This window comes from Pituophis catenifer, unplaced genomic scaffold, assembly GCF_029215685.1.
Source record: "Pituophis catenifer annectens isolate HBS135680 unplaced genomic scaffold, rPitCat1.0.hap2 SCAF_1, whole genome shotgun sequence".
NCBI lineage: Eukaryota > Metazoa > Chordata > Lepidosauria > Squamata > Colubridae > Pituophis > Pituophis catenifer.
The window spans coordinates 207,505,491-207,520,083 of record NW_027256881.1 but is presented as its reverse complement, the minus strand read 5'-3'; the positions used below and the strand labels follow the sequence as shown (position 1 = coordinate 207,520,083).

Genomic DNA, 14,593 nt, shown 5'->3' with positions numbered 1-14,593 from the left:
GTGTGTGAATTTATTCTTTCTGTAAAAGTGGGGTGGGGTGAATTCTTTAGGATAATTATATACTCTTTACTTTAGGGCTTATCTTTTTCCAGGTAAACCCTGATTGATATTATTGCTTTGATTAGTTGCAAGCTGAGAGGACTTACTGTGGCTGTTCTTGCCTTGGTTTAATGCTGTGTATCTTGGATTTTGTCCAGTCTGGTTGATCTCACAGCATTTATGCTGGAGTACTATTTGCTGGGTTTTCCCTATGAATGCTCACTGGCTGGTCTTAAACAACAGACCATCAATTTAGAGCTGCAAGCAGACTTTCCAGTTCTATCCAGAAACACTACCTTGCACAGCTTCAGCTAGATATCTTAGCACATAACGATTCCCCAAATTCAGAAAAGCTTTATCTATAGCCAGATTCAATGCTCGCTCAACAGCCTTTACTCAAGGGAGATACCAAAAGATCCCCATTGAACAGAGATTGTGTCCGTGCGATGAAGGAATAATTTAAACTGTGGAACACGTTGTTCTGCATTGTCCTTTCCACACATGTTCGGCATAGTCCCTTCCTGCTCGCCAGGAATTATTATTTCCAATCTTTATTAAGTATCTTGGTCACTTGTTTTATCTTAAGTTGTTTATTACTGGATCAATCTGATTTAATTCCTTGATTACAGCCAAGTTCTATTCTTTAGTTTGTACAGTCAGCCATGATATTTCCTCTAATAAATCCTTTTAAGATATTTTAGAACAATTATATTTCCCCTTTTTATTCTAATTTAACAGTGACTTTTGCGTTTTATCTACTATATGACAGAATAAAGATTGATTGATTGATGGGTTTTCCCAGACCACATACACAATTGTATATATCTCCAGATTACATGCACTCTGTGTATGTAACTCAGACTATACAAATACAACTGTGAAATACATTCTAGTTCCTTAGAGGCTCTCTCTGTTTCTAGAATAGGTGTAAAATTAAGCCTTTTAATTTTAGATTTTAATGCTTCTTTGGTGTTTTAATGAATGACATCACTGCTTATAGTGAAGATGTTCTGCTTCTCATCCAAGAATCTTCTTCAGCTTTGAAACTGAAGAAGCTTTTTCGATGAGAAGTGAAATGTCTTCAAAGAAAAAAAATAAGGTGCAGTTGTCTTTTGAAAAAAGTACTTTTGAGGCAACCATGATCTGAATGATTGAGAATCTCCAGACGTTCAGCAATACGATTCAGTTCTTTTTAATAGCTGGATATTACCATGTTTTTCAAAAAATACTTGAAATAAAAGGATGCAGAAAACCCCACAGGCTAAGACTGGATAAGAGAATTCTGTTCAACTTGATTTTAAATTAAGGTTCATATAATGCTTACATAACAATATAATACAGAGCAATGGATGTAAGCTTTATAGGAAACCTAGTGCTCTTTTTTCCTCACATAACAAATTGAAGATGGTTTTGTGCCAGTAATAGTGCTACTAAATAATAGGAGCCATTATTCTGGCATAAGATATAGTTTAGAAGTATAGTATTTCAAGTCAAAACAGCAAAAACCAAAGCTGGCTAATGTTATATAAATTTATAATCTTTTACTTGAGAGGTAAAAACAAAACAAACAAAATCTCAAATGCAGAAGCAAGTTTTATTTTTTTTAAAGAGATTAATTTACAAGCTTCCAACAAGGAGCTATTCACTAAAGCCTTATACTTAGTACTGATTGAGAGATACTGTATATCAGGATTCTCCGTTTCTTTTCCTTGAAATCCTATATCCAAGTGAGTTCTGGCAATACAGTGAGAGGAATCTCTTTTTTTAGCCTAGTATAGCTTCTGAGACCATAGTTAAAGGTTTTTTTTTTTTTTTTTTTAATTTGATTTATATGCCGCCCTTCTCCGGAGACTCAGGGCGGCTTACAATGCGTTAAGCAATAGCCTTCATTCTTTTGTATATTTTATACAAAGTCAGCTTATTGCCCCCACAAACTGGGTCCTCATTTCACCTACCTTAGAAAGGATGGAAGGCTGAGTCAACCTTGAGCCTTGGAGAGATTCGAACCAGCAGAAATTGCAGGCAGCTGTGTTAATAACAGGGTGCACTAAACCCCTGTACTATCAAGGCTCCTGTTAAAGGTTAAAGTTAAAGGTTAAAGGTTGTTAATGACTTGGTTGTCAATAGCAATACTTCTATCTATCCTTGAAGCTTTGTGTATCCCAGGAATACAGTCCAAAGTCTCTCAGCCATGGGTGAGAAAGTATTAAAAAAAAAAGACTAAAAACAAGAGGAAGACACAGTCAAATACAAAATAACAAGATTGAAAGAAATGGGGGCAGGAGGCTTGGAAGAGGAAGGCATCCTTTGCTGTTGGTGATCTTCCATCTACCATATCATTTAGCAATTGGAATGGAAAGAGGGTGTTTATAAATAATAAAACAGAGTCCAACAAGAACAGTGGCCTGAAGGGAAGCTATTTTCAAGGAAGGAATGGACTCAGATAGGAAAGTGGAAAACACGAGAAAGAATATATGAGTCACACACTGGATTGATAGAGTGAGCAATTCTCCAGACCATCAGGTGATCATTAGGGATGTAATAGTTTCCTGCACTTTTATCTAAAATCTAAGTAGATCAAAGGGGAGGAAAGAACCTAGCAATTTAACAAACAGACAGGATTACACACGTGGGGCTGAATTTCTCTTTCTGTTTTCAAAGGATGAGAATTCAAATACAAAACTATGAAGCAGTAGTGGGTTTCAAATCCCGGCACTACCAGTTCGTTATTGGTAGTGTGTGGGCACACGGTCGCTTTGTGAGCGTGTGGCGCTTCTGCGCATGCGCAGAGCATTTTTTATGACATCTGGGTGGGTGGGCGGAGCCTCCTGCTGCCACCACTACCAGTTTACCCGAACCGGGGCAAACCGGAAGCAATCCACCACTGCTATGAAGGCTATTTGAGTTTAAGAAGTGAGGAGGTGTTTTCCCCCAATGCTTTCCCCCATAACTTTCTATAGGTAATGTTATTTATCTGGGGAACCTCTTAGCCCCTTGCTGGGAAGACAGGAGCATTTAACAAGTTGCATGTTCCTTTTCCCCAATGTTATCCTGTCCATCAAGTTTCAAGTTAGCAGTAACTATTATAACTTCATTGCACATCATACTCCCATATCTCATAAAAGTCAAAATCTTTGTTTCCCATAAGCTTCCATCGCCTCTTCTGCTTTGTGAGTGCTGGGCTCTTTTGGCTGTTGCAGAATAGACTTTTGAGAAACCCAAGAATAATCCACTGGAGTTGGACAGCCAATAAAATTAAATAAATAAAAATAATAAATATATAACTTAGGAAGCATGGCATTGTCTTCCAAAGTCATAATGGATGAAGAGGCCCTTTTCTCCCATGTAAAACTGAGGCAAAATCAGTAATTGTGAGGTTGGATTCTTGATCCTCAGAAGGATATACATCTGTGTGACCTTTTAGAACACTCTTCTAATTGGTGCATTTATAATTGCTGCTTTAGAAACATTTTTCTATTTTGTAGAAGCAGATTGGGATTAATTATTGCTCAGTATGCTGGGCTCATATTTATATTTCAGATTTATAGGTACACATTGAAAGAATCTTGTGTATTTATATCACCTGATGGGGGAGGATCAAACAGGCAAAATGGCATCATGGTATCATAATTGAATCTCTCTCACACTTTGTATATGGGTAAAACATCAATATATGGAAAAGGAGTGGGCTTCAGATCAGGATGGAGCGACCATCATCTTGTCTGCTTCCTGTGTATGCTCCTGATCTCCCTTACTTTTTAAAATAAATAAAACTTGTGACGTGGTTGCCTGGGTGGTTTTAGTGAATCTCAGGATCAGGATGAACATTTTCTGAACCTGAGAAAGTAACATGCAGTACCATCAAAAGAAGTCTCATCACTTTTCTTCTTTTTAGTGAGGCAAAGAGAAGGCTTTGTACAGTAGATGCTGCCCATTTATCTTTTAGATCAAGATGATTACAGCTCAGTACAGTATGACTCCTAGTGTTACTCAATTCCAAGCAGTAGAATTACAGGAAAGAGGACAAGTCACAGACATCTTCAGGCTAAAATATGAATCATTTAGCATTGTACAGGAAGAGGTGCAAAACTTTCCTGGTAAAATTCAAAGGAATAGACGTGTGAGAAAGAAGTTAAGAAGGCAGTGCTGGAATAGTAGAAACTAAAAGGGCGGAAAAATCCAAATTTTCTGGCAGTTTTATAATTACTAAAAGGAACCCATCCATTTCTAACTAAAAATCTGAAGCAAGTGATTCTCTGAAAAAATACTGCTAATTCCCAGCCAAGTAGGCAAATGGTAGAACAAGTTTTGAAAGATCCTTTGATTTATAAGAACTGCCAACAAAATTTTTCTCCTCAACTTTTAACCTAAGGAGATGTTTTGCAAAAAGTAATATACAAAGACGATTTTCTGCCTGTATTAGCTTAAATTGCTAACAAAAATTTGGAGGCTCATTAGTCGTAATTCATTCTGCATCACTTTAGTTCTGTCACTATGGAATTTCACTATTCTGGCAATTCCAGGAATGTTATAATAGAGTTATACTCAAATACCCAATGAAGGAGATTTCCCACTCTCACCCCCAGGCAGTGAACCACCTTTATACAAACTCCACATAAAAGGTTAATCTGAAAGTTAGGACAATTGTTGTAGTGATCTGGCTTTCTGATTTCTATTCTTATTAGCATAATGTTGTTTTATGGCTTGATTATACCTATACTTTATTTCAGTCAGCTTTGGACTTCAGTCAGTTTTGGAGTTTACATCTGTTGATATCTTAGATCAGGGGTGTCAAAACTGATGTCACGGCGTTGTCACGTGAGGTATTGGGACTTTTTCCCCCTTTGCTAAACTGGGCATGAGTGTGGCCAGCGCGTGATGCATCTGGACTGTGGGCTGCAAATTTGACAGCTCTGTCTTAGATGAAAGGCAGATTAAAAAATTGCTATTATTCACTTGAACACATTCATATATATATATATATATATATATATATATATATATATATATATATATATATATATATATATATATATGTTTTCTGAGGTTTTCGTGGGTGTTTGTATGTAGGTCTTTGGTTATTCGGGTTTTCTCCCGCGTAAAATTGGAGGTTTCTTGGCAACGTTTCGACGCAGTCTCATTCGTCATCTTCAGGCTGGTGTTCTTGGCTTCGTGCTTCTAGGAGCAATGTGTGTGATCGCAGCTGTTTCTTCCTTTTAACTGCCAATGGGGGTGTGAACTGATTGGGTGGGAGCTTGGCTGTGTTCTGATTGGGCGGAGGTGTGTTCTGATTGGTTGGGGGTTTGGCTGTGCTCTGATTGGAAGGGGGGTTGGCTGTGCTCTGGTTGGCTGGGTGTGTGTTCTGTTTAGGTGGGGGCTTGGTTGTGCCTGCCTACCAGCCATTTGGAAACCCGCCCTTATTGACAAATGAGTCCCTAATATAAAGAATGACACCAGACCCACACTCACGAGAGCCACACAGGATGTAACCAGCACACATCCATGCAGAAAGCAGACTCAAACCCACACTGATGAGGAGGCATGACCACGGACCAGAAGCCAGACCACAGCTGCATCATTAGCCACTTTAAACCCCTCCAATTCATACATGAAGCAGACTGACACCCACAGACTGAAGAGGTAGCACGGCCACGAACACGAAGCCAAACAACAGCAACACAGCTCACCAGCTCAAATCCCCCTGCTACTCAGACTAACCCGAGCACAACCAAGCCCCCACCTAAACAGAACACACACCCAGCCAATCAGAGCACAGCCAACCCCCCTTCCAATCAGAGCACTATATATATATATATATATATATATATATATATATATATATATATATATATATATATATATATATATATATATTGTTTTGAAATAAAATTGCATTAATAAATACTATTAACAGTGGCTCTGTAATTTTATGAGGCACCTGTAGGGTTAGCTTCTAGTTAGCTTGTGGTTGACATATTAGCATGTCAATCACAAGCATCAGCATTTTAGGCTAATATTCTACACCAGAAAAATCACAGATGAGTCAGTTTCTCAGAAGCGAGATGCTATCTTGTCATAAAGCAGAATACATTGATACTTTTTTCAGTGTCATTGTAACTTCAAATGGTCACTAAACAAACTGTTATAGGTCTAGGACCATCTGTGTAGTAGCAATATAAGAGGCAGTATATATAATATTAGGCTTCTCCTTCTCCTCCTCCTCCTCCTTCTTATCATCATGATCATGATCATCATCTATTATTATTATTAATATTAATCAACCAATGGAACAGAAGTTGCCTTCAGGAGTTGTGGGAGCTTCATCACTGGAAGCTTTCAAGAAGAGACTGGACTGCCATTTGTCAGAAATGGTGTAGGGTCTCCTGCTTGGATAGGGGATTGGACTAGATGACCTACAAGGTCCTTTCCAACTCTGTTAATCTGTATCTATTCTGTTTTCATTCTGCTTCTTCTTATATCTGTCTGAAATTTCTGTCTATGAGCCATGCATTCCCTGACTTCCACATTGCAAAGGGCAAGAGATTTATTTCAAGGAGATGTGAATGTTTGGATGCTACGTATTATCATGTTTGGTGGACCTGTAGGAAAGTTAAGGCTTTTTGGATAAAAATTTGGTGGGTCATGCAGAATGTTTTGAAGAAAAAAAATTCAATTTTCTCCACAACTGTTTTTATTGGGTATAGTTAAGGGTTTTACATTGGGTGAAACAAAATTGATATTGTATATGATAACAGCAGCAAGACTGTTGATAGGTAAATACTGGAAGAATGAAGCTTTGCCCACTATTGAGGAATGGACTTTGAAGATGGCCAGTTTCGCAGAGATGGCGAAGATTTCAGCATATTTAAAAGATTGTTCACAAGAGACTTATGAGTAGGAATGGAGAAGGTGGATAGAATATGTTCAGAACAAATATCAAACCAGAAAGTATCAAATAGCTTTTATTTGAAAATAATGTACTAGAAATTTTTTAATGTAATGAGATGAAGAGAAAAATTATACAGGGGAGGGAGGGGTTCAAGTTTACATATAAGTGTTATATTAGGGTTCTTTATGAGTATGAGTATATTATAGGGAAGTCTGGGGGGAGGGGAGGGTTAGGGAGGGTTAGGGAGGTTGGGAAGTTTGGGGGGGGTGGGGGGGGGGGAAAGGGGTGAAAATGTAATTGTAAAACTTTTGCAATAAAAAAAAAAAGAGATTTATTTCAAAATGTTGCCTTTGGCCTTTCTAGCTTTAAATGAACTGCTATTTGTTATGATATCAGGGGCTCTTATCCTAGTACACTTAAGTTCTTAAGTAATATGGTGGCAATGTTTGGACCATGTGTGTGTATAGGGGGGCAGCTGTGGCCCCTTGAATTCTTATCTACACTAATTTTCATATGAGAAGATTCTTAGTGCTCTTGCTGGTTGTGGGTAGATATTGTTGCTTTTTACATCTTGGAAAAGTGGCAGTTTTGTAAAAGTGAGGGCATAGTGTTTGAATGGAAAATGGGATGTGAAAGATTACAGCTCCAGCATAGCTGGCCATTGGCCATGCCGGCTGAGATTGCAATTCAGGGCTAGGAGTTCCCCACTACAGGCATAACAAAACAAACCTTTTGTGACTCTTGACATGTGGTGATGTAGTCTTGCAATACTAGTAGAATATGGGTAGGAAGCCACCTATTTTCAGATAAATTGGGAAAAAGAAGGCAGCATAACCACACAGAAGACTTTGGATCTGGAGTGGCTATATTTCTGCCAAAAGTCCAGCGTTACCAGAGAGGGAGAGGGCAGAAGTGATATAGGGGGTTGTATGCATGAAATACAGAATTGGGAGCATTTTTCCCTGCTATCATTTCCTTTTAAATATTTCATTAGTGATGCTTTTCAGTCAATATTTTACATTCATTAACTTGCTTTCACAGAAGAGGATCCATATCATTATGGACAATAGATTAGAAGCCAAGAATTTAAATTGTTAATCTCAGTTTGTATATGGTGACCTGTCAAAATCAGAAAATAATCCCCTTCTTGCAATAGATTTAATATGGTTCTCATTTTAATGCTTACATTTCTTTGGTGAGATTTTAAATGTAGGTCCACAGTTATTCCTTTGCCAGCATTGCAGGAGAAGAATTAACACAATTAATAGAGAAAAAGTTTGCATGATCCGTATGTAGGTTTTTATTTTCTCTTGGCTTTTAAAAAGGGCCTGTAGATAGATAGATAGATAGATAGATAGATAGATAGATAGATAGATAGATAGATAGATAGATAGATAGATATATTCATGGATAAGCCCATCTGCAGATAAATTCACCCTTGATTTTTTTAAAAAACTAGATTTATATGTACTTTTAACAACAGTAGCCTGAGCTGTGCAAGAAGAAAAAGTGTACATTTAGTGAGGTCCTGAAATGTAAAGGACTTAATTCTGTGCAGTGCTGTATATAGTATATATGTATATAGGAATAGTGAATTTGTTACCCTTAATATAATCTGGACTACACATTTTCTGTATTTTGGCTAAGTCAGGGACTACATCACATGTATGTAAAACATCTGGAAATCATCAGGTTTCATCCTTGAAGAAACAGGTTCCAGAGCTACAACTTAATTTGTTGGTTCAGTATAAAAACATAGCAGGAACCAATTAAAGATTTTACGGAATTCATGAGCAGATTTGAAAAAAACAGAACAGCTCTTTCCTGCTTTGTCTTCCCAGGAAAAATGTATTTAAATAGAAGATTCTTCAGAATCTGGAGGTCCTGGTAGAAATTTTTAGATTAGACTAGACTGGACTGGACTGAACTGGACTGGATTGACAGACAGACGAGAGAGCGCTTGTGTTTCCTTTCCTAATCAGCCATCCTATTTCATTCATGTATATTTTTTTTACAAATTCTGGCAATTGTTTTTAGAGCCCCAGGTTGATGCAGACCAATGTAACAGTAGGAAAGCAGGTAGAATTTTTTTCTATCTTTTGTAGTTAACTATGCAAAATTTTATATAATACTATTTCCAATTCTCATCTCTCCCAGTAAATTAAATGCAGGCGTAATATATAAAGGAAATGTCTGTCTGACTAACTAACTAACTGTCCTTCTGACTTTATATGTGCTACTGAAATTTTTATGAAATTCTGTTGTGGAAGTGTATGTGCAGATTCCAACATATGGTATATCAAGTCTCATTTTTCTGTATTGTTTCTCTTTTCTTTGCTATGATAGGTTTTGGTTTTCTAATAAAGAACAAGGTTTGTCCTTCTCTGATGGCAGTTTTATCTTGGAATTCTATGGGATGCAGTTCCCCTTAACAATGCCTGCTATTCCATGTGCTCTATAATGTTCTTTGTATGCATCTTAAGCAAATGTACACATTGCTGTGTATTTTCATTAAAATTTTCAACTTTGATAGCCTTGATACTATATAAGAGCTATTTAGGTAGGTTCCATTTGGAGCACTAATTTCTTTTGGCTAAAATAGAATCTCATCCACAAATGTATATCACAGTAAATCTGTTTACTTCTGCCATACTGCAAACCTTTTTCCTCTCTTACTACAACAGATTTATTTGGCTCTCTTTTTAAATGTTGTATACATTGGTGGCGAACCATATCTTATGCTACTATAACTATGAATTGTGCATGGATTTCAGTCTTGCATTTCTAAGTAGATAAAAGCATGCAATTGTTATTGCATTTTATGTAGCAGTAATATATGATAGGAGAGAAGAAAAACAAACTCTCCTTGAATTAACCACAATTTCATTCTCTAGTTTTACCCTACGTGAAAAACCTCTCAACCTTGACATTGTTCAACATGAGTCATATCTTAGATTAGAGGGTGGGGAGGAGAAGGAATCTTTCATTGCTCTTTTGCCATTTTTTTCTTGGAAAGCGTTGGATAAACTCTGTTAACTATGACATTTAAAAAAAAAAACACCACATAACTGTAACCACGTTGTTCTGCTTATTTACACTTATTCATATGCAACCTCTCTCAACCTTCAGCCTGTTGTGGTCACCCAGATTTGCTTTCTTTTTTTTTCACAGAATGCCATGAACTTGCCTCCTGACAAAGCACGGCTACTCCGACAATATGACAATGAGAAGAAATGGGAGCTGATATGTGATCAGGTAAGTGTAGTAGCCCAAAGGCACTTTAAAGGTACAGAATCTCTGCTAAGCTGGTTTTAGAAAAACTATTCCAAGGTGTGATAACAGGAACATGGGAAGCTGCCTTGTACCAGGACCAATGATTTGTCTCTTAAGGCAGATGATTGCTTATTGTTGACTAGAGGAGCGTTTTTCCTGTTGCCAATACTTGGTGATCCCAGGGACAGAAACTGGAACTTTAAGCTTGTAAAGAATGCATTTTCCTGCTAAGATCTGTACTTCTCCAATTGTGAAACTTTTTGAAATTTCTTAAAAAATTAGCACAAAAATAGAAACATCTTTGATTTCTGCTTGGCTTAAAAGCCTCCTCCCCATCTCTCTCTCTCTCTCTCTCTCTCTCTCTACACACACACACACACACACACACACACACACACACACACACACACACACACACACACCACATTGACCCAAAGGTGCTTTTTCAGGAGGCAACTGGACTTACTTGTTTTTTCTTTTGAAGATGTTTCTCTTCTCATCCAAGAAGCTTGTTCAGCTCTGACAGGATAGTGGGGAATGGAAGGATTTATATACCTTGCATATTCCTTGATCCTTAAATCCTTCCATTCCCCACTATCCTATCAGAGCTGAAGAAGCTTCTTGGATGAGAAGAGAAACGTCTTCAAAACAACAACAAGAAAGTCCAGTTGCCTCCTGAAAAAGCACTTTTGGGACAACCATCACCTGGATGACTGAGAATCTCTACAGACACAGCACTTTGGGGTGTATAGACACTGTTTGGAAAATATGTCTTTATTTTATCTCTTTGCCAAAGATGAGCCAGTTGTGTTTCATGTTCAGCTTTTCCCACCCTAAAGCAAGCATTACTGTAATGATCATAGTTCCCATCATTATGATTAGGCCTAAAGACCATCTTGGTCCTAGGCCAAAAGAAGTAGCTGTCCATTTGGAGAAGAGGCTCAGAAGCTGCAGAATATGTCATGCTCAAGATGCTGATGCCGATCGGTCAGAAAACAGCAGGGGAGAAAATAGTTGAAGTAACATGTAAAGCTTTCTTTTCTAAAATCCACCTGAATTGCATCACTTCAAGTTCAGAGCAGCTCAGAGCTGAAGCCCTAATTCAAAGCATCTTTCCTATCTATCTACTTGAATATGTTAGGGTTTTTTTTGTTCTGGATTTGGGTTTGGGGGGGGGGGTCTTTTTTTTTTATCCTCCTGGCATTCTTTCTGTGTGACATGGAATAGAGATGGATTAATTTTCCAAATATTCAGCACAGGGCAGTGGTGAAATCTTAAATTTTGTTACTACCGGTTCTGTGGGCGTGGCTTGGTGTAATGGGATAATGGTAATGGGGTAATGTGACTGGGTGGGTGTGGCCATTTTTTTTTTAACTTTTAAAACCATTTTTCGGCGAAGAGGTTGTAAAAAAAATGACGATCCCAGCTGAGTTGCCTGATCGTCAGATACTTTTTTTCTTTTAAATGCCTCTGACGATCAGGCAACTCAGCTTGGATTGTCAAGAGGCATTTAAAAGAAAAAAAGGGTTTTTTTCTTTTAAAAGTCTTTGATGATTCCAGCTGAGCCACGCGATCATCAGAGGCTTTTTTTTTTTACTTTTAAAAGCATTTTTTATGCCGAAGAGGTTGTAGACCTCTTTTACTTTTAAAAGTAAAAAAAAAAGCCTCTGATGATTGTGCGGCTCAGCTGGGCATGGGGGGGGGCAGGGATTTTTGCTACCGGTTCTTCGAACCACCCACCTCCATCGCTACCAGATCAGGCGATCCGGTCCAAACCGGGAGCATTTTACCCCTGGCACAGGGTTTCACTTTTTCTTCTTTCTTGATCCAGTGACCTTGGCTCTGAAAATGATACAATCACGACAAATTTTAGTTCATTCATTTTCTTTGTGAGGTTGTTGGCTGTGACTTCCCTTGCCTGGAACTCTGTCTGTCTGGTTTCTGCACAGGTGAAGCCGCCATGCTTAAAGTGTTCTGCAGCATAGGCAAAAAAGTGATATGACTTAATATAGGTACCCCTCATTTAACAACTTGTTTAGTGACTGTTCACAGTTACAGTGGGGATGAACTTTGCAACCGGTCTTCGCATTTATGACCTTCACAGTTCTATACAGCAAGCCAAAGCTAAAGTAAAATCACAAAATCGTGATGTTTCACTTAGCAACTTCTTACTTAACAAGTTGCCAGTCCCAATGGTGATCACTGAATGAAGACTACTTCTAGTAATTTTTTTTATTTATTTACTAGGACTTATGAAACTGCAATCAACATTTTGGTGGGAAATGGGTTTATGTTTTGGTCATTGTTCATTAATTAAAGAAGCTCTTAGAAGAGAATCCCTCAATACTTATATCCAGCTTCGGAGAGGCAAAGCAAATATTTAAAAAAATATTATATAAAAATAAGATATCGTTAATCTTGGGAAGACTGTTACTGAAGACTTTAAAAAAGAGGACTAGACTGGGCAAGTTTGCTTCACGTTTAGCACTTTTGAAACTGAGCCAGAAAGTTTGTCAGAAGTTACAAAGACGCAACCAAAATTTAATAACTAAAAATGGCTGCTCTGTGGGGTATGCCCTATATATGCTGTAGAGCAATTGTCAAATAGTTTTGGAATTGCAGAACTATTAGCTTGTGTTTATTAAATACTCTATGTGGAACATTTAAACCATTGTATGGCTTAAAAATATACAGTAGTTTACTGAGACACAGTGGCAAATTGTTTAACCTGCTGTATGTAACTCATTTCCTTGGGCATGTTTATCAATAGCCAGCATCTTTAGAGTGAAAAACCCATGAGTTGCATTTTTCCTTACACCTTACACCATCAGCCAGCAGGATTCAAGAAGAATGCAAGAATTACATTAAAAATACAAGAAATAAATGAATTACAGGTAGTCCTTGACTTACAACCATTCATTCGGTGACTGTTTGAAGTTACAACAGCATGAATAAAAGTGTTTTATGACTGTTTTTCACACAACTATTGTAGCATCCCCATGGTCATGTGATCAGCATTTGGATGCTTGACAACTGACATGTATTTATGGTGGTTGCAGTGTCTCGGGATCATGTGATCACCTTTTGTGACCTTCTGATGAGAAAAATCAATGGGAAAACCAGATTCACTTAACAATTTTGTTGCTAACTTAACTGCAGTGATTCATTTAACAACTGTGGCAAGAAAAGTCATAAAATTGAACAAAACTCAAGTTTAACAACTGTCTTGCTTAGCAATGGAAATTTTGGGCTCAATTGTGGTCGTAAGTCGAGCACTACCTGTGTACGGTTGGGGCCCAGGCAACGTTACTCATGCGGCTAAATTTAATTGCATTCATTTACAATCCATTTCAGATTAAAATTCAGCAATTTCAGAGTCCACAGATATACTGACGACCTAATGGAAATGGGAAAATATGAGAACTACATTAGCATCTTACTGTCTGAAGCAGAGGTCCCCAACCTTTCGGACCTCAGGGACCACTAAATTCATAATTTTAAATCCCATGGACCACTAATATGATCTGCCTAATGACCGGCTGGGTGGGCATGGCTATGTGGTTATGTGACTGGGTTGGCATGGCCAACTCGATGGCCAACTTGTGTCACTCACATCGAGGGGCACCTCGCCAGCCTCTACTCACCCTCCCCTGCCAGCCACTCCTCGCCTCCCCGCCCAGGCTTCTTAGGGCCCCAACAGGAAGCAATTGTTGAAGCTAAGCAGCCACCATGAGAAAGAGTTGGCAAAACAGCTCAGTTCAAATTGGATCTGACTGAGAAGGAGGCTCAGCAGAAGCACCTCACTGAGGACTACAAGCATAGGCTTTCCAAGCAGAGGGAAGACCTGCGGGAGTGCAAGGCCAGGTACCGGCGCCTGGAGGCTCAGAGGGCTGAGATGGTCAGCCAATTCCAGGCCATGATGCAGTCCCACTGGAACAAGGCCCTTTGGCTCTTCGCCACCAGCGGCACTTCCCTCCAGCCTTCGCCCAAAGGCCTGCACCAGGAGGCTGAAGCAGACCCCAAGGTGGAATTTCTGCCCTCCTCTGCCCCACACAAGAAGACCCCAAAGGGGTAGACTCTCTGCAGCAATACAAATGTTCATTGCCCGTATCCGGCCCAGGGGCCGTAGTTTGAGGATCCCTGATTTTAGTGCAATATAAAAAATGCAAATAATTTTTCTGCAGACCACCAAAATTTTCTCGCGGACCACCAGTTGGTGACCGCTGATCTGAAGCACCTTGGTCCAGCCAGCGAATCTTCTTGATTGGAATAGAATGTCCCAATTCTTGCTTTCAGTTTCCTCATCAGTTTGGTGAGGCAGAAATCAAAGTACCCGTCTCCTCAGCTTCTTCTGTTTTAAGGCTTCTACAATATATTGGAATGTTCCTCCTC

At 38.7% G+C, this 14,593-nt stretch overlaps 1 protein-coding gene across 2 annotated transcripts in view; it reads left to right on the top strand.

The window, feature by feature from the left end:
* Positions 1-14,593, top strand: part of FMNL2 (formin like 2) — a 207,657-nt gene that overhangs the window by 115,480 nt on the left and 77,584 nt on the right. For both annotated transcript variants that reach the window (XM_070942256.1, XM_070942173.1), the window contains exon 2: positions 10,100-10,183. In XM_070942256.1, coding sequence (XP_070798357.1) covers positions 10,100-10,183 — 84 coding nt within the window. The remainder of the gene's footprint in view (positions 1-10,099; positions 10,184-14,593) is intronic.